This window comes from Gracilinanus agilis, chromosome 1 (assembly GCF_016433145.1).
Source record: "Gracilinanus agilis isolate LMUSP501 chromosome 1, AgileGrace, whole genome shotgun sequence".
NCBI classification, from domain to species: domain Eukaryota; kingdom Metazoa; phylum Chordata; class Mammalia; order Didelphimorphia; family Didelphidae; genus Gracilinanus; species Gracilinanus agilis.
Genome location: NC_058130.1, coordinates 511,289,369 through 511,316,262, shown reverse-complemented (window position 1 = coordinate 511,316,262; position 26,894 = coordinate 511,289,369). Strand labels below are relative to the sequence as shown.

General features: G+C 34.3%; 1 protein-coding gene across 1 annotated transcript in view; it reads left to right on the top strand.

The window, feature by feature from the left end:
* The window catches only part of UBXN2B (UBX domain protein 2B), a 37,590-nt gene extending 14,013 nt beyond the window's left edge, over window positions 1–23,577 (top strand). Inside the window, exons 3-8 of the mRNA XM_044666234.1 lie at window positions 3,077–3,236; window positions 4,229–4,312; window positions 12,519–12,628; window positions 20,118–20,255; window positions 22,166–22,327; window positions 22,917–23,577. Coding sequence (XP_044522169.1) covers window positions 3,077–3,236; window positions 4,229–4,312; window positions 12,519–12,628; window positions 20,118–20,255; window positions 22,166–22,327; window positions 22,917–23,079 — 817 coding nt within the window. The 3' untranslated portion in view covers window positions 23,080–23,577. The remainder of the gene's footprint in view (window positions 1–3,076; window positions 3,237–4,228; window positions 4,313–12,518; window positions 12,629–20,117; window positions 20,256–22,165; window positions 22,328–22,916) is intronic.
* The last annotated feature ends 3,317 nt before the right edge of the window (window positions 23,578–26,894 follow it).

Sequence of the window (26,894 nt, the reverse complement as noted above, 5' to 3'; positions counted from 1 at the left end):
TGCTGCATGAAAAGTGATTCACCCAGACTTCTCAATCCCACTCTGTCCCCTGATTCAGTCTATGAATTTCACCCTTGCAACATTTCTCCAATATGTCCCCTTCTCTCCTTCACTGATACCACTCTAGTACAGGCCCTCAACACTTCACTCCTAAATAATCAAAATAACCTACTGGTGGGTCTGTCTGCCTACAACCTCTTCCCACTCCAATCCATCCTCCAGAATAAAGAGTTCTACTCCATAAACTGCAGTGGTTTCCTGTTGCTTCCAGGAGCAAATATAGAGTGCTCTATTTGTTATTCAAAGCCCTTTGTAGAACAGCTCCTATTTATCTTTCCAATCTTCTTATACCTTACTCTAAAAGAGGTTCTCTTCAATCCAGTGACAGTGGCCTCCCAAACTTTCTGTATACAAGACACTCCATCTCTCAGCCCAATCATTTTCTCTGGCTGTCTCACATGCTTAGAACACTCCTTCTACTCCAACTGTTGACTTCCCTGGCTTCTTCTAAGTCTCAACTAAAATCCCACTTTCTAGAGGAAGGCTTCCCCATTAGCTTTTAATTTCATTACTTTCATTCTGTTATTTCCTATTTATTTTGTCTATACTTTGCTCTGTATATATTTGTTTGGATGTTGTCTCTATTAGAGTGTAAGCTCCATGTGAGCAGGAACTTTCTTTTGCCTTTTTTTTATCCCCTGTGCTTAGCCCAGTGCCTGACACATAGTAGGCTTTTAATAAATGTTGACTGATAATATCCTATAATACAAGGGAAAATTGTATGATATAAGAAATAGTGGGGTCAAACTTAAGAAATACAGGGTTAAATTTCAGAAATACAGTGTCAAACAACAAATGTTATTGGCAGCCAGGAAGCCCTTTAAACATTAAGGAAAATTAGGTCAAGTCATACAAAATGATTACTCATTTGCCAGAAATCACATTTAAAAATTTTATATAAAATAGGACCTTTTTTTACACAAATTCAATTCAGGTATATACAACTGACAGTTTCAAAAAAGGCAGAAAAATACACAAAATAAAAATTCTTAATTATGCACTAAATCCAAGCCATTTTTCCAAGTGGCATAAATTAGCCCAATCTCACTCATTCTCACTCTTAGAAGCCTTCATGTATTTCATTACATTGTTTTGTGTCAAACATTGCAGCAGTCTCTTTCCCAAGTCCTCACATCTGCCTCAGAGCAATGCTTTTCTTTGTTTTGTTAACGATATTTAGTTATTAATAATGGCTCCAAGGTACAAGAGTAGTGATGTTGGTAACTCTGATAAGCTTAAGAACAGTTTCAAAATACCTAGATGCGTTTGTATAAGAAATACTTATTAAATAATGGGGCTCCCTATTATGTGTGATTTTCAGCTTACATAAAGGGTTTGGAACATATTAGTTGGGTAAAATGAGATCCTACTGTATTCTGAAAAGCAAAGAGCAGTTTCATCCCCAAATAACATAGGCTACAAATCTAAACTTAATTATCAAAGAAAAAAGCTGGATATTCAAGAAAAGAGGTGTTTGAGTCTTTTCTTTAGAAAAAATACTGACTTGATTGAACAAAGCTTTTGCCATACAAATTCATCAAACAACCACCAAAAAGAAAAACTATAATAATATAATAAAAAAATATAGTTTCAAAATACATGATGAAGTCAATGTTTGAGGACTATTTTTAAAACTTTTCATAGTTTAAGGGAAATTATAAAACAGAAATAATATCTAAACAAGCTTCTAAGAGAGAAGAAAATAGAGAAGAAAGGAAGAATTTCATTTATACTTCTTGAACCAGAAGCTAAATTTCCTCACTAGTGAATCAATATTTTGTCAAGCCTAAAGCACAAAAGATTTTGTAGTTTCAGTCTCCTATTACTGCTTAATTGATATAATCACAAATGACAAGATATTAATGTTGTAACAAGGCATTAGCACCAATAAAAATTCTTTCTAATTGAGTCAAAAGGGCCAGCTGGAGATGGGGCAGTCTGAGTAGTTTTGCAAGAGTCATCTGTCAAGACAGAATCTAGTCTCTGAGGTGGGAGGAAGAGATTTCTTTTCTTCCCTCCCATCCCTCAGAAATTCTCCCACTGGCTGTAGTCTTTGTCTAGTCCAAAAGTTATTTCGCTGTCTGACAGATGAAGAGTTATCTTGAAAAAATTTGAGGCAGAGACATGCTCTTCAGACAGCCATAGATATAGAAAGGCAGTAATCTGAATGAGAAAGCAGCTTTTAACTTTCAGTAAACAGAACCTCTGAAGCAAAGATAAGTGGTAGCTAAGGACCTGAAAGAGAAGAATTAACCCTGGTAATTGAGAGTTAAACAGCATGAGGACTAAACAAGGTAAGAAAGGTACAGCAAGGCCTTCTAGTATTAGAATTATGAATTGCCTTGATCTCATGTATTCTGTATGTACATCATACTACCATTGTATCCTTTGTCCACTCTTCCCACAGATAGTATATATATTTTGGAGAGTTGTAAATATTATGTTTCTTAGCTATTCAATAGAATATTGGCCTTTTTGAAATTTAATGCTTTCTGTAGTTCCTCATATTGGGTTTAATCATGAATTAACTTTAATCTTTAAATCTTCATTTAATCTTGCCTTAGTATTTGGCTTATTTCTGATAATCTGAATTTTTGCTTTGGCTCTCATAACTTTCTTATATTTTTACACGTCTGCATGCATACATAGTCTCCTACCCAAGCTTGACAACAAAGATCTGGATAAAAGCAAAAAAACAGGTACAATACCAAAGATTCCACAATTTTACCTTTTCTGTTAGTATGTTCTATTCTCTATAAATTTGTGTCCTTTGCCAGCTCTCTAACTATTTAGTAAACTCAGAAAAGAATTCATTGTTCTTGTTATTTTCCTCACAAGCTTTGATAAATATTATTATGCTTTATAAGATTCCAAGATGAAGTTGCTCTTATTTTACAGAGGCATCCTGATTGGTTATAACTTAACATGTGATAATATAATGAAAATTAAATATTTTTCATTAAAAAGTAATTTACTTCTGTTGTTAATAGTTTCTATTCATGAATAATATTTAAAGGTTATACTCAGGTGAACATGATTACAGTGGGCTACATATATCAGGACCTTCCAAGACAACTGGAAAAATTGTGAATGAACTTTTCAAAGAAGCAAAAGAACATGGAGCAGTTCCTCTGAATGAAACCACAAGAGCTTCAGGTGATGGTAATAAATCAAAAGTAAGTGGCAAATAGCACATTTTTAATTAGACCTTAATTTCTTTATTCTTTAGGATAAAATAGAATTGACCTTTTTTTTTTTTTTTTTTTTTTTAACCCTTGTACTTCGGTGTATTGTCTCATAGGTGGAAGATTGGTAAGGGTGGGCAATGGGGATCAAGTGACTTGCCCAGGGTCACACAGCTGGGAAGTGGCTGAGGCCGGGTTTGAACCTAGGACCTCCTGTCTCTAGGCCTGACTCTCACTCCACTGAGCTACCCAGCTGCCCAGAATTGACCTTTTTTAGTCTTAAAGATTTTTTATTCTGTCCAATTGTCTACGGAGATTTCATAATGATTAAGAGTGGGACATTCTGGGCATTTTGAAGAAGGTTGCTTATTATCTTTTTGTATGTATAACTTATAACTCTAAATGATGGTTAACCTAGTTTTCAGTTCACTACTACTAAAGATCACAATGAAACATATTCTATTAAGAATTTTAAATAACTTTTCGTCAGTATTGAGTATAACTATAAGTGGAACTATGTGGTCTGGAGAAGAGAGTATTTAGTATTCATCAGTAACAATCTTTATGAATATGAATTATGAATATAAAGTAGATGAATTTTTAACTCATAAATTAAATTGCCTTATATTAGAAAAAACTACAGATACAGCTGAACCATCACATTCAAATAAAAGTATTTTTTAAAGATAAATTCAGTGCCTATTCCCCAATATAACATGTAAAACCACATGTAAAATTGGAGTTTTTCTGTGATATCTATTTAAAATTTTGAGGTATATATTCATTATAAAGTCATTACTTTTTCCTTTTCTATGTTCAAGATCACTTAAACTGAAAGTCTCTTGGTTTTTCTCCACAGAAAAATTAACTTTTGCCTCATCACATTAATTTATTAATCTAATTCTTAAATGGTGTTTAAAATTATGTTAATTAACATTGAAACTAAATAAAGTTTTAGCTTACGTGTAAATTTAATTTTTTAGTCATTTTTGGGTGGTGGATATCGATTGGGTGACTCCTCTCGAAAGAGATCAGAATATGTCTATGGAGAAAATCAGCTACAAGATGTAAGTGAAATATTTTAAATTTATTTTTAAAAATTTAATTTACTTCTAGTTAACAGTAGTTTATGATATTAAGGAAAATCATGGTGTTACTTTAGGTGAAAGATTTTGTTTCATTTTGGTTGGTTTTTTGGTTGGTTCTATATATTTTTAAATATTTATAGTACTTATAATTTTTCTTAGAATCATAGCTTAGAACTGGAAGAAGTTTTAATGGTCTTCTAGTCACTAGATCATCTTATGCTCCTTTGTTTTACAGATAAGGAAACTTAGGCCACCGAGGATCAGTGCTCAAAGTAAAGGGGAATAAGTAGAAAAGTCAGAACTAGAATTTAGGTACTTTAACTACAAACATAGTAAACTTTACATTGTACCACACTCTTCCAAGAAACTTTATTTTTAATCCTTACCTCCAACTCAGTCTTCTTATTCTTTTTCAAATTTTTCAAATATTTATAATTTAAAATTATTTGTTACCCCTATATTATCTAAGTTTTATGTTATTTATTTATTCATTATTGATTGAATCCATTTGTAAAGCTAAAGGCTTAAACTACTTCATAATCTTAGGGTATCTATTGATTTGGGGGTCCTTTATTTTATTTATTTATTTTTTAAACCCTTACTTTCTGTCTTGGAATCAATACTGTGTATTGGTTCCAAGGCAGAAGAGTGATAAGGTCTAGGAAATGGGGATCAAGTGACTTGCCCAGGGTCACACGGCTGGGAAGTGTCTGAGATCAAATTTGAACCTAGGACCTCCCGTCTCTAGGCCTGACTCTCAATTCAGGTGCTGCCCCCTCCTTTATTTTTTAAGCTATCATTCCACAGCCTTGAATACCAGCTGTTATTGGAATGTTAATCTTATCATGGGAAAATTATGTGAAGGACTGTCATCCTCAAAAAGGATTAAATATTTTATGTAGCTGCAGAGTATAAAACTAAAGCTAATAGGTAAAAATAACAGAGGCAGAAATAAGGAAGACTGTACAAATAAAAAAAAATTCTCCAGCCCTTTCCACTAGGTCCACATTAACTATATATATAAACTAATACCTAAATAATCCTCACAACACTATCCAGAAATGGAGTTGGCTCTCATTAGGTTATGAACTTCCCAACTTTGGGTCATAGATCTAGAACTGAAAAGGACCTCAAAGGTATATGTTTGGAATTGGGGAGATGACATCTAAAAGTATGTTACAAATTCCCTATGGACACGTGGGGACTGTGAGACTACATTTCCCGTGATTCCAATGGGTTTCCGGTTTCTGGTTTTTGGGCGTGGGGACGTCAAAGTCTCCATGCATAGGGCAGCTTAAATTCAGAGGAGGGCCTAGAGAAGCTCTCTTGGGTTTCCTGGTTAGCTGGCTAGCATATGAGAGAAAGAGGATGGGCACCAGTGGTAAATTTAAAGGTAGTCAAGTGTGGTCATAGATATTTCACCAACAAGGCCATGGCTATTAAAATATTAATTTCTCTTATACTATATGTCTTTATCATTTTTAATCGTAACAAAACTAACCTAGTTTAATTCCTTAATTTTACAAATGAGGAGATTGAGGCTCAGGAATATTAATGATTTTCCTAAGGTAATACTGTATTTCACAAATTTTATACATACTTCCTTTTATAATACCCTCCCCTCCATTATTTCCCCAGTTTCCACTGAAGCTGGAACCCAAGAGGTCATCTACTATCCTCAAGTTCTCAGAATGCTTTCATGGGGTTGTACTTCTCACCCTGTAGCATCTGAGCCCTCACTGGCATGCTTTCCATTAACAAATAATCAGTAAACTTAATTAGCACTTAGTAAAAGTATTTACTAAAATGACATAGTAAGAATATTTGACATAGAACATTTCCCTTTGAATAAATCTAGGCCTTACTATTCCACAAATACACACTGCATCCATGAGAAGAGTGGATTCAGACTTAGAGTATAATGGCAGTGAATGCATTCTGTGGGGAATACATGTGACGGAGGAGTAAATCACAACTCCTGGTATTTCTGGCAGGTCTTTCTCCCTTCATAGAATCCTCACATAATTCTCTTTGAGTGGAGCTCTCTTATGGGGAAACCACTCATCTGAGCCCCAAGGATCAATTCCTTTCTCAAGTCTATAACCACTATTTTTCTTTACTCTGAGGTATTACATTCCCTGCAACAGTTTCCTTTCTTTGAGTAACTTCTTCCTGTACCCTTCTGACTTCATTATGTCTCTTTACTTTCAAAACATACATTTCTCTTTTCATCAGCTATTGCCAATGCTGGACATTGTATACCACAGCTGCTGCACCACAATTCTTCCAGGCTTTTCAAGTTTCCAAATTTTCAAGGTTGCCTGGACACTTTTAATTTGAGATACTTGTTCACCAAAATGCAGAAAAGCACAGATACAGAGAGGCAGTAACATGATTGTGGCTTCCATGGTCAGATGAAGGCATGAAGCTCATTATCCCTCCCCCTACCTAGTTCCTCAGAAGTAGCTCAAACCAGTCCTCAAAGTAATGAAGAAAAAAATACTATGGAGAGACAAGCTGCTTCTGTAGTGTATCTCTTGAATTCTGGCTCATTGATAAGTTCTGGCTCTTCAACATATCCCACTTCAAACTCCAGTCATCTGCCTTTTTTAGCTCAGCAGTCAAATTATGAAATTCTCCATCACCTCATAGTATAAGTCTTTCAGTCACAAATTACTAGAAGCAGGCCCCCAGAGTTTCATGTGGTAAATTGGACCAAAGCAGGGAATTTCTATAGGTGCTACAAAGAATAGCTTCTGTGGGCCAGATCATCCATATTTTATGTTTCATCTTTCAAGCGCATCTGCTAGACTGCCCTCTGCCAAAAGTAGAGTGATTATTTACCTTGATGATTACCTCATCCTACTAAAAAGTTGAATAACAAACACAGATATCTCTTGGAGCTGTCTCACTAACGGGGAAGAACTGTTTGCTCAGATGAAATGAAAAGACCCTTGTTTGGAGATTGACTTCATCTTAAAGTTTGTGAGAGAAAAGGAAAGGAAATAGTCTGATTGATATTCACCTACATTTTGGAGATCATATTTTAAAGGTTTCAGAGAAAGAACTGATGCAATCTTTTTTCTAAATATTTTTCTCCTATTACATTTAAAAACAATTAAAAAAAATTTTTTTTTAATTTTCAAGTTCCAAATTCTCACCCTTCTTCTGACCCTCCTTCCCTTCCTGTCCTTCCCCCTCCTTGAGACAATAAGTAATCTAATATAGATTTTACATGCATAGTCATGTAAAACATTTTTCTGTTAGTCATTTTGTGGAAGAGATCTCAAATGAGAAAAAAAGAAAATGAAATATACTATGTTTCACTCTGCATTCAGCCTCTATCAGTTTTTTCTTTGAAGGCATATGGCATTTTTCACCCTGAATCTCTGGAATTGTCTTGGATCCCAGCATTACTTAAAATAACTAGGTCATTCACAGTTGTTCATCAAAAAATATTGCTGTCACTGTGTACAATGTTCTGGTTGTGCTCACTTTGTATCAGTTCATTAAAGTCTTTCCAGATTTTTCTTCAATCATCCTGCTTGTCATTTCTAATAGCTCAATAGTATTCCATAATTATCATATACCACATCTTGTTTACCCATTCCCCACTTGATGGACAACCCCTCAATTGGGATTGGTGTAATCTGATGACCTAAAATACTTTAAGCAATTTCATCTTAGGAGGGATAAGGAACTCTAAAGAATGAAATACTCTAGACAGAAAAAGAAACAATTCTAATTAGGAATAAATGGGGGGAGGGCAGCTGGGTAGCTCAGTGGATTGAGAGTCAGGTCTAGAGACGGGAGGTCCTAGGTTCAAATCTGGCCTCAGACACTTCCCAGCCATGTGACCCTGGGCAAGTCACTTGACCCCCATTGCCTACCCTTACCACTCTTCTGCCTTGGAGCCAATACACAGTAGTGACTCCAAGACAGAAGGTAAGGATTTAAAAAAAAAAAAGGAATAAATGGGGGGGATCATCCAAAGAATACAGTGTGTTTGCATAAGGAACTCTATTCAAACTAGTTTTAAAAAATTAAATCTTTGATCACACTCATTTGGAAGTCCCCTCTAGTGAAACAGATTGCTTCCCATATATACCACCCCATCTTGTTCAAGCTTTGTCCATGTTTTCACATTAAGTTTGTCACTGGGAGTCCACTCAGTGTTCAAGTAATTTTGCTTACATTCTCTTGACAGTGTGAGGATAGCAGTAAAGCATTTTTTTGACCACCTGCCGTTCCTTGCTCTTGCTATATGACCAGATCCTCTTTTTTTTCTGTCAAACTATTCTTCAATGATTTCCTTTACTCTTATTCTCCTTGAGTTCTAAATTGGATATGTGTGGTGGTCTCTATAGACCTATCATTGACCTTTGTATACTATTCATTTAATTCACTGGAGACCATCTTATTCTCTGTCTTGTTTCCATAAAGCCACACTAGGTAGAATGTAGTGTAAGGAGGAAAAAGGGTGTTTTTTGGGTTTAATATATTAAAAGATGGTCACCAGAGGATTGAACTATTATCAATCCTCAATTAAGAATAATCTCAAGTCAAAATTGACTTTTATAGAAGTTTGTTTACAATTGAGAAGAGAGAAAGGAAATAAGGAAATAAGAATCTAATCCAGTAGGTAATTTACTACGATCCTCTAATTAATCCAGGTAGATCTAATTAACCCTCAGCTGAGAGTTAGAGGACCAGAGACCCAGAAGTGAATGAAGAAAAAATTCATTCACAGAGTCTATTAAAAGAAGTTTCTTAAGAGAGGTTCAGGAAGATTCAGTCTTTAAACTCACCACGTGGAATTCAAAAGAAGATATTTAAAGTAGTTTCACCAAGGTCTCAACATTCCAGCCAACATTCCTTCACGGACCAGAAGAGCTCCTTCATCAGCCAAGCTCCTCACCAGAAGCTCCCAGCTGACTGAGGACCTTCTCCTTTTAAAGGGGCCACTTATGCGTCACTTCCTGTGCCTCCCTCCTAATGTGCATGTCCAATCACAATAGATGCTTCTCATAGACCGCCTAGGGGGCTGTCAGTCGATTCTGATTCGTCACTCACTCTAGCACATGTGGATTATTACCTTCCACCTTTGGTAATTAAATCTAAAGATGGGCAGTGTAGACTTAATCTAATTATCACAATAGATATTAAAAAGATGGGCCTTTGCTTACATAAAAACTGGAGTCAATAAAGGAACTTTGCAAATTTTCTGAATGCCATCCAAATTGGCTCTTCTCTTCTTGTTCAAATCTGAGCCAAATTCATTGTGTATCTGTACTGTCTGTTCCAGTTGTAGATATTGATGAACAAGCTCTGCAAATTGTTTGTTCAAATATGTTTTGTAACCTGAGAAAAAGAGATTCTTCATCAGCTTGGTTTTACCTACATGGTCAAACCAAATTCTTTTGAGTGATTATAGATCTCTTCTAGGAGGCTCTATAATATTTTGGGGCTTGATACAATAAGTACTGTGTAAGTCTGCAGAGAGGAGGATGTGGAGGAACTTACCATCATTAAGGAATCCCTCTTTGACCCAGACCTTGCACTAAATCTCTTCCTTCACAGTAGTGAATACTGAAAAAATCAAATCAAGTTAATCGAGACATTCTTGTTATAAATGAAACCAGAAGAAAGGAGGAAAGTATGGCAAAATGGAGAGATGGCTCATTGATATACTTTTTTGAAAGGCATAGAAAGGACTTGATGGAGTGGATTTAACTGTTTTGTCATCCATATATTGCAGCATTATTGATAATATTTACAAAAAGATAACCATGAAAATAACTGCAGCTTACCTAACAAACACTAAGGATGAAGACATGGAAGATGAAGAACAATAAAGAATATATGAATCATGTCATAAAACAAAGAAATGTTTATTATCACATGATCATTGAAGAAAGTTATTTCCTTTATTCTATCTTCCAAAAGTCTTGAATGATTCTGATATATGAAAGGGAAAAAAACTTGTTTTTTCTTATAATGACCCTATGATGAAGCATTTTGTTCTGCTGATGCAAATACTTTTTCATTATCAACATTCAGTAAATACAAGGATATAAATGTGGTGTGTTGTTGAATTATCACTTCCTTAAACTTGCTTGTTCCCTACTAATACCCAGGATACCTTCAGTTGTGTATAGATAACTACCATAAGGATTTTGAGAAAGGAAAGTAGACATGTGGTCTAATAGTTATTAATATTCTCTCTATTGACTTTTTTTAGTATGAACAAAGTCTAAGATTTCTCCTGTCTTTTTTGTTTTCTAGTATATAGGTTCTTCATTACACTCATAATTGCATCCCCTTCAGCATGTATCTCCCCTGTATAATTTGATCCATTCCATTTGCTTTTCTTTTGTTCTCTTTAATTCTATTTCATAAGGAAAACTTAAATGATTTCTGCAAGTCTTTTCTACTTCTAGTCTTCTAGTTTGTGGTCTTCCTTCTGTTTTCATCCCTTGAATGCCATTGGGATGATTTTGATTAATTGAATATCTCGCCAAGCTTTTATTAAACTGGTTTTTACTCTACACTACATTTCTTTGTTTTATGATATGATTCATATGTTCATTATTGTTCTTCATCTTCCATGTCCATCATCCTTCTTTGCAAAATTAATCTAGAACTTCATCCTTCATGTTTATTTTGTTAGGTAAGCTGCAGTTATTTTCATGGTTATCTTTTTGTAAATATTATCAATAATGCTGCAATATATGAATGACAAAACAGTTAAATCCACTCCATCAACTCCTATCTATGCCTCTTCAAAAAATTATATCAATGAGACATGTCCTATTTTTCCATACTTTCCTCCTTTCTTCTGGTTTCATTTATAACAAGAATGTCTTGATTAACTTAATTTGATTTTTTTCAGTAATATGTCCTTATTGGTCATTAGACAAGCATCTCACATTCAAAATACCAAAAGACAAAATAAAGTTTATTGACAAACTGAAAACTGATTTTTAGCACCCTCTACCATCTTTTTCCTCTCTGCCGCCAACAGTGAAGATGTGGGAAAAGGCTACAGAAAAGGCAACTTTAAGAGCCACTTTTTGTTTATTTCATTGGTTGCTAGGCCAAACAAATTCATTACCAGGTGGCCTGTCTACTGGTATTGTGCCTTAACTAATAAATTTCTGCTTCATGCCAGGTCCTATCCCAGGCACTAAGGATACAATTGCTAAAAATGAAACAATCCCTATGTTCATAGAATAAACATTCCAACGGGAGAGAGAACAACTATGTATGTCAACATGTGCAGAATAAATATAAGGAGAACAAATATGTGGTAGTTAAGGAGTGAAGGCATCAGTAGTTTGGGGAATCAGGAAAGGCTTTATGTGGAAGGTAATGCATAAGCATGAATGCATGGTCTTATACTATGATAATAGTGTCAGGAATGCTAAAGCTCAGAATGAACTGTGACTGTTGGAGAAAACAAAGGACAACAAAATGATTGTTTGGGTTGTTTTTTTTTTTCTTTTGGGAGTGGGATGTATTTTGGTTTAATTGTTTTGTTGTTGTTTTTTAAGAATTTCTTTGAAGAAAAAAATCAAAGAAAGGAATAAGACCACTCAAGTTGTGTAGATTAATGATTACTAGGAATTTTGAAGCAGAGGCTGAATGACCACTGTCCTGTTATATTGTATAGGGAATTCTTTTTCAAATTGGTCTCATACTACATGGATACTGAGTTCCCTTCCAACTCTGATATCCTGGGATGAGTATATGAATTTGAAAGTATGTGTTTCTTTTAGCACAGATTAGATGAAAGTACAGTAGTTTTAAAAAGCGTCACTTATTTGACATAGCACACATTTTTAATAATATCTTCCCTTCTTAGATAACTCATCCAAGTTTTTAGTAAGACTAAAGTTGATGTTAATCTTCTGAAGAAATTTATTAGTATTATGTAGTTTTACTTCTAAAGACTTTATCAAGATCTTTGACCCATAAGTGATTTTGGCAGGTTGTATCCATTCTGTAATCTAATTATATAATCTGCCAAGCAAAAGCAAGGTTTCTGATATGTTCTTTTTATTATGAGATAAATCATAGTATGTCCTATCTTAGATTAAAAGAATGACTATAATTGAAATGTAAATGGTTATTTGGTCAAAATGCATTATTTTTACATGTTTAATTATTTAGTTTTGCTTTATAGGTTCAAATTTTGCTCAAACTTTGGAGCAATGGCTTCAGTTTAGATGATGGAGAATTAAGATCTTACACTGATCCAACAAATGCACAGTTTCTGGAATCTGTTAAAAGAGGGTAAGATATTTGTTATTAATATTCTATTATGCAATATTGGAAAAAATGTGGACTTTTTTTTCAATTATACCGTTGTGATTTGGTTGTGTACTTAAGAGTTTTCAAGAAGTGGCTACTGAAATGTCAAGCATTTGATACACTAAGAAAAATTATCATATTTTTCTCCCTAATCAGTAGTTATTCCTAAATGCGTAGTCCATTTTAGTCTCCTTAATTTATCCACTACAAAGCTGTCAGTGTTTCAAATACTTATGTACTGTAGAAATTCTACCAGAGTTATTAGAAATACTTTTGGGAAGTAGGAGGGAGAATCATTGCCATTTCCTGAAAATTCACAATAAATTATTTCATAAGAAGTGGTTTGTTTTTAAGAGAGAAACTTTTGTTTCTTTTGTGCCAAATGTGTTTGATCTTCATTATTTAGTACTATTCACTAAATGGATTAGTATGTAGCTTCCCATCCACTAAGCCACTGTCCTGCTTACTGTTGACAGGGTGACTCTCAGTGCATGTATGCCTGAAATTCAGCAACTTATGTTAGAAATCTATTAAGTGGCATTTACTACTGGCAGAAGATTTCAAAAGGTTAGTGCGAGAAGAGGATAAACTCTAGGTATTTTCAGTTTTTAAAAAAAATGTAAATAATCAAACTATACTCAGATACTCTGCAGTCAGGGACTTTGTAAAGGGGTTATTTTAAAGACCTTATCAAATATTAATTATTGATAGCAATATAATTTGTGTTACATCCTATTTTTTCCTTCAATTTTATTTTGTTTTGTTTTCAGTTTCAAATTATTTCCCTCTTCCCCACAACCTTCCCCATACCTTTTGAAGGCAAGAAATAGAAAACTCATTGCAAATACAAAGTCTTGCAAAACAGATTTCCACATTAGCCATTTTCCAAGAAAGAAAGAGAAAAAAATATGCTTCAGTCTGCACTGTGAGTACATCAGTTCTCTATGTGGAAGTGGATAGTATTTTTCATTGTGAGTGCTTTGGAGCTATGGTAGGTCATTGTACTGATTAGAGTTACTAAGTCTTTCATAATTGATTATCTTTGCTAAATTGCTGTTACTATGTAGATTCTTCTCTTGGTTCTGCTCACTTCACTTTCTGTAAATACATTTAAGTTTTCCCAATTTTTTTCTGAAACCATGACCTTTATTATTTTTTAAAGTGTAGTATTATTCCATCACATAATATACCATTACTTGATCAGCCATTCCCCAATTAATGGGCATCCTCTCAGTTTCCAGGCCTTTGCCACATCTAAAAGAGCTGTTATAAATTTTATTTTTGTATAGATGGGTCCTAGACAAGCCCAGTTGCATAGCCCTTACTGCTCTTCTGCCTTGGAACCAATACTTAGTATCAATTCTAAGGCAGAAGATAAGGGTTAGTTTTAATAAACAAAAACAAAAAACAATGGGTCCTTTTCATTATTTTTCTTTCTCTTTGGCAGTATTCTTGGATCAAAGGCTATGAGAAATGTGATTGCTTATTGGACAGAGTTCAAAATTGCTTTACAGAATAGCTAGATTCTTTCTCAGCTCCACCACAGTGCATTAGAATACCTGTTGTCCTATATCCCCTCTAGTATTTGTCATTTTCCTTTTCTATCATTTTGGCAATCTGATTGACATGAAGTGGTACCTAAGAGTTGTTTTAATTTACATTTCTTTAATTCTTGGTGATTTAGAGTAGTTTTTCTTAGGACTATTGATAGCTTTGATTTCATTTCACCCTCTGAAAACTTCCTGTCCAGATCCTTTGGCCATTGGAGAATGGCTCTTACTCTTATAAATTTGGCTTATCAGATTCTTGTCTTTCTACTAATTTTAGCTGCTTTGGTTTCATTTGTGAAATAATTTTTAATTTTATATAATCAAAATTATTTGTTTTTATCTCTTATGAAACTCTTTTGGTTATGTTGCACACTATCAAACATTTCATATGTAAGATTTTTACTCTGGCTTTTACAGTGCTGTGAAAGCAAAAAATTATACTTAGCCTTAGGAAAAATATCAGAACTAAACACTTTTTTAGAGGCTAAAGTGGTTTAAAATATTCCCCTGAAACAAGAATGAATTTCTATTGCCCAATAGCTTTTATCATGTCCCTTGGGATGCCACTAGTATATCAAAGCCACTATATCAAAGAGGTTGAGAACCTACAAGAGAATCTTAACTAAATTTTCTTTACCCTAAAAAGTGAGAACACTGAGCTACTAAAGAAATCCCTGGCACAGTTGAAGTAATGCCAGGTCAAAAAAATTTGGCCCCTATTCCACAGGATAGAATAGTGGCAGGGGCCCAAAGATGCATTATGGGAAAATGGTGGAGTGGGGCATGAAGCTTTCTTGCCCTCGTATTACTCTCCACAAAAATAATAATAATAATCCCACAGAATGAAAACAAAAAGTGGCAAAAACAGCCTGGAGTCTGGAGTGAAGCTATACAGTTAGGGAGGAAAGTTTCTGACTACCTTAGGCCTTGGGGACAGGAAGAAAGCTAAAAGAGTGGAATCAACAAGGTAATGCTGGGGCAGGATTAGCAACCTCCCTGTGTCTGCCTGTATCTCAGTTGTTACCTGCAAAATTTGGAGACCTCCACTGGCCCACAGCTGAGAATTGAAGGAATGGTTTTATGAAAGTCTAGGAGTGCTAGGCCCTGAGAGCAAGAGCTCAGGCATCATTGCTAGGGGACAAGGGATTTTGGAGGCCCAGGAACACAGACTGGATACTTGCTCTGTCCAAGGTTAGAGCTGCAGGAGAGGAGTGAGGAAGGACAATGCATTGGTGAGAGTGGTTACTGAGGGACGGAGGTCTTATCAGCTGTGGTCCCTCCCAGGAGAGTGGAGTCCCTGGACACCACCACAAAGGTCCATGGACTGGCTTCTGGCAGCAACAGTGGCAGAACTGCACACTGGCTCTGGGTGGAATACTTGAGGTCAGTCACAGACTAGAGCTTGAGCAGGGGATCAAGACTATATCAGACCCTAGATTATAAAAACTGAAGAAACTAGGAAGGACCCAGGTAAAACAAACACAAAAAAAAATCATGAAACCCAAAATAAGATATCTCAGCACAGTAGGAATACTGAGAATACAGTAAAAAGCCAGTCATTAAATCTTTTGGCCTGGCTGCTAAAATTTTAAACATAAATAAATAAGAGCAAGCAAAGGAGAATCTTAACTATTGATAACTATTATGGGAGACAGAGAAGATCACAACTCAAATTCAAGAGGACAATAAAGTAAAAACACCTGCTTCAGAAACAGCAAAGAAATAGTAAATGGCCACAAGATTAAAAAGAGCTTTTAGAAGAACTTTTTAAAGACCTCAAAAACCAATTGAGAAAGACTGAGGAAATATTAGGGAAAAAAAATTAAAAAGCAGTACAAGAAAATTGAGAAAATTATAAAAGAAAGATCACTGAAATGGGAAAAGATATATAGAAACTCACAGATGAAAATAATGTATTAAGAACTGGAATTGGACAAGGAAAAGCTTATAATTTCCTAAGGCAACAAGAGGGATTTTGAGAGAGCTCAGGTGAGTCCCTGCCTCTGTTCTGCCATCTTGGCTTCACCCCTGCCTTTTCAAGGTGATTACACATTACTGTCCTTCACATATTCTGTAGGTAATGGTCAGTCAATAAACATTAAACAAACAAAAAAACATCTTTTTGAGGTGGCAAAAATGGAAATCTGAAGGGTACCCATCAATTGGAGAATGACCAGACAAGTTATGGTATAGAAATGTAATGAAACATTATTGTATGCTAAGAAATAAAATAGAAAATGGTTTCAGAGAAACTTGAGAACAACTATATGAACTGGTACAGCGTGAAATAAACAGGAGCAGGAAAACAATTTTAAAAAAAACAAATAAAAAAGCAGCAACAAAAAATATGGTAAAGACAAACAACTTTGAAAGAATTAGGAATTCAGCATAGTGACCAGCCATGACTTCAGAAGTCTAATGTTAAAACATACCGTTCACTTCCTAATAGGTGTGAAGGTTTCAGAGTGCAGAAAGAGGCATGTTTTTTAGCATTGCTACATCAATATATTTTGATTGACTACATATATTTATAACTGAAATTTTGTTTTTCTTTCATTCTGAATTGGGAATGGAAAGGTCGGGGGTGGGGAGGGTTTGATTTGTTTGTTCATTTGTTTCAGTTGTGTCTGACTCTTTTTTTATTCTTTTTGGTCTTTTCTTGGCAATGATACTGCAATATTTGCCATTCCCTTCTCCAATTCAGTTTTACAGATGAGGAACCCGAGGCAAACAGAGTTAAGTGATTTTCCCAGGCACACAGCTGATAAGTGTCTGAGACCAAATTTAAACCCAGGAAGAGGAGTCTTCCTAAGTCCAGACCAAGCACTCTATCACACTGCACCACTTAGCTGACCTGGTTTGAGTGAAGAAGGGGAAATATATATATAATGTAAGGGATGATTCTTCTCTAAGACAAGAGGGAAGAAAATATGTGTGAAGATATAGTGAAATTTTGAAATGGAGATAGTATATACTTTTCTAAAAATATTAATTTAACTGATGATTTTATGTTCTTTTGAAAAACATCTGTCACTTCCTAGTGATGCCATCACCCCTTCCCACTCTGAATCTTCCCTTTTTTCAAAGAATAGTTATGCAGAATAAATCAAGACATTGCCCACATCTAATGTGCATTTCATTCCACACTTACAGAACCTATTCAGTCTTTCTTGAGGAGTCATAACTCATTCCTTTTGAAGTCAAAATTAAAAGCTACACAGATCAGAATTATGATGTTTTTAAATATTTTTTTCATTTTCTCTTGTCATTGACCTTCATGGCCTATGTGCCCAATAGTGATATCATTAGGTTAAATGGTATGTAGTTCAGTGACTTCCAGTATACTTCCAATTTTTTTTTTCAAAATGGTTGAACCAATCCATAGATCCTGTCTTCTATAGCCCCTCTAACATTTACCATTTTCATTTTTTGTTCCCTTGGCTAATCTGAGAGGTATAAAGTGAAACCCAGAATTGTTTTAGTTTGTATTTTACTTATTTTTAGTGATTTGGAGCATTCTTTCATATGGTTGTTGGTAGTGTGCCTTCTTAAATCCTTTGGCCACTTTATGTTTTGGGTAATGGTTCATATTTTTATATATGTGGTTCAGCTCCCTGGGGTTTTAATGTTTAGTCTTTATCAAAGATATGTGCTTTGAAGACTTATACCACAATTAGCAGTTTTCCTTTTTATTCTAATTAAATTGCTTTTTTGTCATGTAAAAGCTTTTTCATTTTTGTAATCAGAATTGTCTAGTTTGCTTCTTATAACCATTTCTCTGTATGCCTTATTTGATTAAGAATTCTCTTCCTAGCTATAATCGTGCAAAATATCTCCTTCCATTCTCTCCAATGAACTACTGTCAGATATTGAACTTATTAGAATGTGAACTCGTTGGGGCAGCTGGGTAGCTTAGTAAATTGAGAAGGAGGCCTGGAGAGGGGAGGTCCTGGGTTCAAATATGACTTCAGACACTTCCTGTGTGACCCTGGGCAAGTCACTTAACCCCCATTGCCTACCCCTTACCACTCTCCAGCCTTGGAATGAATACACAGTACTGATTCTAAAAAGGAAGGTGAGGGTTAAAAAATAATGTGAATTCCTTGAGAGGAGAGACTATACTTTTGCCTTTATATTCCTAGCATTCAGTACAGTTTGAGTGATGATGCCATTTGAGGTACAGTTGTGTTCATAGGTGTCTAAAATAAAATGGACGTAAAAGCTAATAAAGTTTGAGATGGAGAAATCTTGATTTTAAGGTATTAGGATTGTAAATGTGGTGTTAAATATTAATCATAGTGTATGATCAGTTGAAGAAGAAAATTGTAACTCCCAATCTAAAGTAACTGAAAAAGTAATTGAGGAGAATATGTAGTAAAAAAAAATAACTGATGGATTATCTTAAAGTTCACAAAGTATTTTACATATGTTTTCTCACTCGAAGTTTATAATCCCATGAAAAAAGTGATGTAGGCATGATTATCCCTATTTTACAGATGAGGAAACTGAGGTACAGAAAAGTTAGGTATCTTGCCTGTGGTCATGTAATGTGGAAAAGTTAGAGGCGGAATATGATCTTAGGTCCCTCCTGACTTGATGCTTACCACACTTTCCATTACACCATGATGCTTCTCAACAATCATTAAGCCCCAAGTATAGATACAGCACTATGGTAGGTGTTAAAGGTGATAGAAAGTTAAAATAAAACATGTCCTTGCCATCACAGACAAGACAGCAGGTTGTTAACTGATGTTGGCAGTGAAGAGTGTGTTAGGTAAAGATGAGAAAGTCTGAAAAAGCATCAGTATACATTAGTAAATATTTCATATTTTAAAATAATTTTTTAGATTGAGTACTTAGTTGAGTTCATAATTTGTTAGTCAAGTTTATTTTATGTGTGTTAAAGTCTTGCCATTGTTTTAAAACAATTTTATCAATAGATCTCAAACAGTAGAAATATTCTTTTCCCATAAATTATCAGGAACTTTCTGTGATCTGCATTTGTACTATAATCAGCCCTGAATATATCTACAATTTACACTGTTCTTATATTTTAAAATTTATTAATTTATTTGATGTTTTATAAATATTAATATAATAATAATCTCTTTGTTAGTACTGTCAATGAAACATAAGGTAAGTTTGACTTATGAGTATTAGAAGGGAATTCAAATCGAGAATCCAAAGCTTATGAACTGAAGTGAATGGAGTGCAATGTACTGCCTGTTTAAATTGATCTTTTGATTTTTTTTTACTCATTCTACTTACTTGTACTTAAATACTTATGTAACAGCTGCAAGGAGTCCTTACTTTTCTAAGTCCAAACAAATCCTGCCATTATCAAGTTGGAATAATCAACAAGCCACTCAGATGCTAGCAGGGATCAAATCAAGGCTGGGGGTTGTTCTTTAGCCTTTTGGATGCTGAGACTCATCCGGAGCAGTAGTGGCCTGGGGCAGAGCCAGGCAGTGGAGACAAGTCATTGCCAGTATTCAGCTACTCAACTGCTAAGTGAATAGCAAAAGCATTGCCTTTCCTGCTACATTAGAAATCGGGGAGAGGAATGGTGAGAGAAAGGGAAACATAGGTCAGTAGAGCATTGTGTAAATGTAAGTGACCTCACATGTGACATGTAAGTTATTTTTATCACAAAATTTTTTAAAACAATTGGAATGTCACCATAATTTTTTTCTCATCAATGAAAAATTCAAATGTGACTTGTTCAAGGTTCTTCAAATCAGAAAATTAAAGGTAGTATCTAAGATGATGTAACGAATCAACTTACCTTTAGGAAATAAATACATAATCGACCTTATGGAAAAATTCTACTTAATGTTATTGTATAGATAAATTTCTCCCCTCTTCTTCATCCCCACTTTGGTTATAATAACAATCAGTTACATTTTTCCTCCCCCTCAAAGTGAAATTCCTCTGGAGCTTCAGCGACTAGTCCATGGTGGACAGGTGAATTTGGATATGGAAGATCACCAGGAGCAAGAATACATAAAACCTAGATTACGATTCAAGGCTTTTAGTGGAGAAGGGCAAAAACTTGGAAGGTAAAACATGAAAGAAGAAAATACTTTTTCTATATTTAGCATCACGTTGGGAGGGAAAGGAATATGAAAAGGAAAAATAAAAATATTAGTGATGAGAAATCATTCTTGAATAATGAAAGCCATTCCTTTAAAAACATAAAGATTGAGAGACAGAGTGTACCAAAGCACCATCGACTTTACAAATTAGGTAGGCGAGGCTTCAGTCAAGATCAAGGGTATTTGGATTGAGTCCTACTAGGTTTGGCTCCCTCCAAGTGTTCTAGGCCTTTACTCATTTTTAACTATGTCTGCCCTATGTTCCTATTTACATAAGCCTAATAAAATTAGTTAATTATAAAACTGATGACACAAGTTGAACCATGCAACAATTTTCTAGCCAGGCTCAAGGTATTGACTCTCCCAAGTCAAAAGTATAGTTAAAAATAATGACTATTATGCTATAGTTATACCTCAATAAGATCTTCTAGAAATGAAGCTTCTTCATAAAAGGAATTTGGTTATATAGTTGTTCTTTTCCCATCTCCAGTTTCCCCATTGTGGTTCCAGAGAAGAAATTAAATGGGATTCTTGGGGGAGTTTTGCAGAAGCCTCAGAAAACATAAAAAGTTTAGAAATTCAGAAATGCATATTTAACCCAAATTTTATAATAAGGTATTGTAAACATCCCATAAAAGAAAAAGAAAAAAATCAGACTTCTTTGGTACAAAGGGAGGGCCATAAAATTTTATTTTTCAGGTCACAGGGTGCCATGCCCCCAATGCCTGAGATGTGGAAGGGTTACTTGTAGTTTAAATTTTTTTATTTGACAAATCAAATGAAGCAATATTGCTGTTTTCCCCTATATTCAACCAATGTTTCTGCTATGCATTATATCTGCCCAGCTGTGCCTTTATACTGAGAGTTGTCTTCATATATATACAAATTAAAGTAAGCAGGCAATTAGGAGAACAAAATTTATTATCTACTCCCCAATTTTCCAATTAGAATAGCAATTCAATATCAACTAATTCATTTACTCACCTTTCTAAGAAGTTTTAAACTGTCCTAAGTAACTAAATTGTTTAATCTTAAAATTTTATATGAAAAATAATCAATATAAATGTATTTCAGTTCCAACTATAAATTCTTAATTTCATAGGACAAAGATCCCATAAGAAATTAATAATTTAATGTTTGGAGAGGGTCTTAAGAACTTTTTAATTCCTAGACACCCTCTGTCCTCTTTTCTTTCATTCTTCCATCATCACTTGGTGGATCATCTAGATTACATATTATCTTTTCTTCTATGGGTTGCCATGGCCAAAAAAAGAAAATCATCCCTTCTGCACCTTTCTATGCCTAGCTTGACAACTCCTCTGAAGAGGCTGCTATGGGACCCATACTAAGATTTTCCCAACTGACAAAATGTATTAGAGCCTGTGCTTATTAGCTTGAAAATTCATGATCATCTACATAGCATAATGAGGCAATAGACTTGGATAATAGATGTATATTTTAAATGTTATTAGAAGGTTTATACAAATAACAGAATAAGGCAAGGATGTTTATAGCTCTGAAGCTTTTTTATATAGCTGATTATTTCTCTCTTTGCTCAGATAACATTCAGATTAGTAAGTCAGGAAGAAAAGTATTTTGACAGCAAGTAAATAAATACCCCAAATTTCACAATTAACATAAAGCATGTTTAAAACCCTGGGAATAATTAAAGAGAAAAACTCAAAAGTTGCAGTGTCCCTAACAAGTTTCTACTGGGGAAAAAATGTTGAGAATCATCAGTTACTATATTAGTTGAGGGGAAAGTTGAGAATTATCTATTATTATTTTAGTGTTTTATTTAACTATATTTTAGCTTAAAATGTTTCCACTTCTAATTTGGTTTGGAATTCTTTGTATTTTCTGCCTTATTCTAGTCTTACACCTGAAATAGTCAGTACACCTTCTTCCCCAGAAGAGGAAGAAAAGTCGATAGTCAGTGCAGTTGTTCTCGTTGATGATTCAGTGCCAACAACAAAAATCCAAATCAGACTAGCAGATGGAAGCCGCTTGATACAGAGATTCAACCACACCCATAGGTAAGCTAATACAGGACTATCAGACCATCAGTTACATAAGCACATAGTATGCTATCTTGTTAAAATTATACAAAATAATAAATTACTTTAGTAACATAGAAATGTAAATAATTTGGATATTACCTTTGAAATAAGTATTAGTAGAAAAAATGAAAAATAAAGGTGCTCTTAAGATTATAAGAAGTAAAAGGTTTCACATGACAAGTTTCTTTCTGCATCTCAATACTGATACAAAACTAGAGCAAGGCAGAAAATATGTTTTCCCATTGGTTCTAAAAAGCCCTGAGAGCCAGAATACATAGGGGTATTATTGATAAGTGAATGTATAAGAATGATAAATATCTAAATTTTTCTGAAAATCACTTAAGATGACCCTTATTATTAATTTTGAACTTTACTAGTTGGGAATTTATAATCAACTTAAAAGAGACTTGTTTGAAAATTGCTTTTTTTTTAAAAAGCAAAATCTACATGGTAAAAATTAGTGATATAAACAAAATTATTGGGGAATGTTTATAACTATTTTCAAGTAGTCTCACCCTTTTTAGAATAAACAAATCTTTTCAATCATAACTTATCCTTTCTTCAGGATCATGGATATACGGGAATTTATTATACAGTCTCGCCCTGAATTTGCATCTCTTGGCTTTGTTCTTGTGACAACATTTCCAAACAAAGAGCTAACGGATGAAAGTTTGACACTTCAAGAAGCAGATATACTTAACACTGTGATTCTTCAACAACTAAAGTAATCTTGCTCTTATCTCTGCAGTAGAATGTGGGATAAATAATGTGCCATAATTTTTAAAAAGAAAAAAAGCACTTCAGAAAAAAATAGTAATTACCACAAGTATTTTTTCCCAGATCAATCTTGGTTTTATTGTTCTGTCTTCCAGCTCCAGCGTACCTAAATCCATTTTTTTGAATGGATTTTTTGTATTCTGTGTTGGTCCAAATGTAGGCCACACTTTCCCTCCAAATATGGCTTATATAAACCTGAGTGCAGCCAGTAACTTTCCCCCCCAATGTTCAACTATAGATTTCTTTGAAAAGAAAAAAAAAAAAGGAGGGATACAACCTGTATCCAGGAGTAGCCAATATTTGGTCCAATACAGTAATTGTTCATTTGGATTTTTAGACTTTTTTATAACTGAGCCTTCTTATGTTTATAAGTTCCATATTCCTGGATAAAAAATTAGTTACTCCCAGTGACATATCAATTTTTAAAAATGTGTGCAACCCTTGCAAAATAAAACCACCTTTTTGAATATATATTATATTTGGTAAGATTTGCACTAAGGTATTTTGATGCTATGTTGACAAATAGCCATTTAAAAATTTCTGATCAGCTTAACTGAAATTTTTCTTTTACTATAATTTATATAATGAAAATATACCTATATTCTGATTTAGAAGCAGATTGATTATGCAAAAGCCATTTTTAATACATTAAGTTTTTACATATGCATTTCCACAAATTGCATTGGGTTTATTAATGATATTAAATAATTTAGTTTAACCTTCAAGCAAATATAGTTTTTCCCCATTATGATTCTACATTTTAGACACCAAACAAAAACACATAAATCTCAGCAGTACTAGAAGTAGTGATGTAGGCAAATCTGTCAACTAGTAGAACTCTGTGCTATTTCCTAGAGTCATCTTTAATTGTATTCAAACTTAGGACACCTTAACCCACCACCCTACCCCACTCCCCAGCAGAACCTCCAGGAAAATTAAAATTTACTGGTAGTGGTACTTTTCAAATATTTCTCACCTGAAAAACTGTGCACATAGATATTTGAAATTGTTACTAGAACCATGATACTGGAGAGATGAGTGACAATATAAATGGCATCATCAGAAGTGTTGGGAGAATTCATTTCTCTTTCTTCCCAAATCACCATTTTTTTCTTATGTGGCTTTCCTCCAGCAGTTTATTTGACGAGGACACTTAGGAATGTATCTCTGCTTTGTCACTGCCATTTTGCAAAATCTATAGCACTGGGGCAACTGAACTTTACAAAGCTCTTAGGAAAACAGTTTGCTTTTTCTCCCCTCAGATGTAGATTGAGCTTGCCTCATCTAGCAGTTTTTATAATGAAATTGCTCATCTTTCCCATTGAAAGAATTCTCCCCAATTCCCAAATTACACTGAGAATGCTGCCACTTACCAGTAGTTTGAAACTATTATTTGGTCATAAGCAAATGAAAATTGCAAAGAAATTTAGTTCAAACCCTCTTTGAAATTTCATTCTTGTGAATTTCCTTCTACATTTGATAAGATAGTTGCCATAGTTGCATGTATAAAATTGGCTATCATGTTTGTGCATTACTGTCTTCCAAAATATTTGGACCCATGTAAGAAGATAAAATTAAATCCTTGAAAGAGATAACATCACTTTAACAAGTATTTAGTAATACTTTACTGAATGCTATTTTCCTGAAAGACCTTTTATTTATTGAGTTCATATAATTTATTTAAAAATTTTGACCTCAAAAAGTAGGCCATATTTGTTTTGCATGATTGTGTAAGCAATGTTTTTCATTTTATGCTAGCCAATAAAGAAGTTTGTACTTGACAAATTTACTGGTTTTTCGTATTCAAAGTTTCTTTAATCTATATTTTTATTTGAATAGTTTGAGCAAATGTGTAGTATAAGGATGATATTTGAAATTAAGTCTTGTTATATTTGTTTAAAGGTAAAAAGTGGAGAAGCTGGCTTGAGAAATAATTGGAGTTTGAAACAGAGCTGAGACAGAGTGTCAGTTTCAAATGCTGACAGTGTGTAGGGAAGGTGTAATGGTTTTTCTGTGGCAATTACTCTCTGGGAGTTAGCAGTTGCTCTTGGGGAGTGGCAGTGGCTCTCTTGGAGTGCTGAGAGCAGGTGACATCTTCTTTTCTCTCTCTCCTCACTGTCTGAAGGTAGAAGGAAAGAAAGGGAAAGCCTGAAGGAGCTAAGTGATTTCCTTTTCCAACTTGGGAAACACTAGTGATTGTCTATTGCTGTTTCATAGATTGTTTTATCTCTGAGAAGACCAAAGAAAGACCCAGTCTGCTAAGCCTTAGAGTCCTAACTTGGTTCTTGCTGAGGCTCAACCAACTGGCCTTTGTTATTTTTATGACTTGGAGACAAAGTTAAGAATTATATACTTCTTATAAGGATAATAGTGTTAGTTAATTGTAGAATAGGGAAAATTTGGGTTAGTCAGATCAGGAAAGATCAGTATAGCCTGTGGAAACAGGAGAAGTGGTTCCTTGCAGAACCAGGGAGATTTATTTGGGTGGAGTTAGAATCCCTTAAAGTTAGAAATCCTTTTATATCCTTATATTCTCAATAAATAGTTTGTTTTTGTATAACAAGAGTCTCCTTAGCATCTGTGAGCCTGGCCCTGAAGAGAAGTTCACTTATGAGCTTCATTTTACTTATATAAACTGAAGATACTTTGTAAGCACAGCAAGCAGAGTATCTAATCAGTTAATATCCATAATCAATTCATTTAGTATGTTATTTTTACAGTATGTAGGTATATATATACTGTATGTAGCTTTTTAAATATAGATGATGACTTTCTTTAGCAAAGGCCCTGCTTTGATGCCTATTGTATTAGATCCAGTGTCTACATAAGATCTGTCAGACTCTGTCAAAGAGGAAAGAATTTGAAAATGGTCTGGGTGCCTGACTCAGCCTGATGTCCAGACACTAAAATCCTAGAAAATATCATATAGAGTAATCACTTGTGGATACTAATGATGAGTTATTTAGCCACTGCAGCTCATAAAACAAACAGAAAAAAGTAAAAAAATGTCCTTTTGTTCTTGGAAGTCCCATTCTATTTCTGTAGTACTAATAATAACAATGGTGAAAAAGGGTATAAAGTATCCAAAAAATAAAACAATCTGGACATCAGCCAACAACATAGAAACATTAATTTAGCTATAGATATTCCAAATATAAAACCTGGATTGAGTTGACACAGTTTAGAGTAGCTTTATGAAGTTGTGCACAGTTGGGAGTGAGGGTATCCTGTTGGTTATCTAGTGAGCTCAGATCCAACCAGACTTTTTTTACTTCAGCTATTTTTTATCCCTCCAACCTTTATCTATATGAGGCTGTCCTCCCTCTTTTTTCCTTGCTCTGCAAATTGAAATTAAGTGAACACTACCATTGATTCTGTTAAGTACTTGTTGGTTGACTACCTCATTGTGCCACAAACCAATTCAGTAACCTTCCAAGCCAAAGTATTCTTCCCTAGACACCACTCCATTATGTGTTGTTCTCCTCTATTAGAATGCACGTGCCTTGAAGGCAGGGACTGTCTTGCTTTGTATTTATTGACCCAGAGATAAGCAGTGCCCGGCAAATATTTGTAAGTATTTAATATTTGCTTTAAATATTTCATAAATGCTCTTTTAATTTATTCATTCATCAATACTTATATGCTTACTAGAAATAAGATAACATTTTTAAAAATTGCAACTGAATGGAAGGGGAGCTCACAAGTTCACTTGGATGAAAAAAGTAAGAGTTGGACAAATTCATTTCGTTGACCATTCAAATGGAAC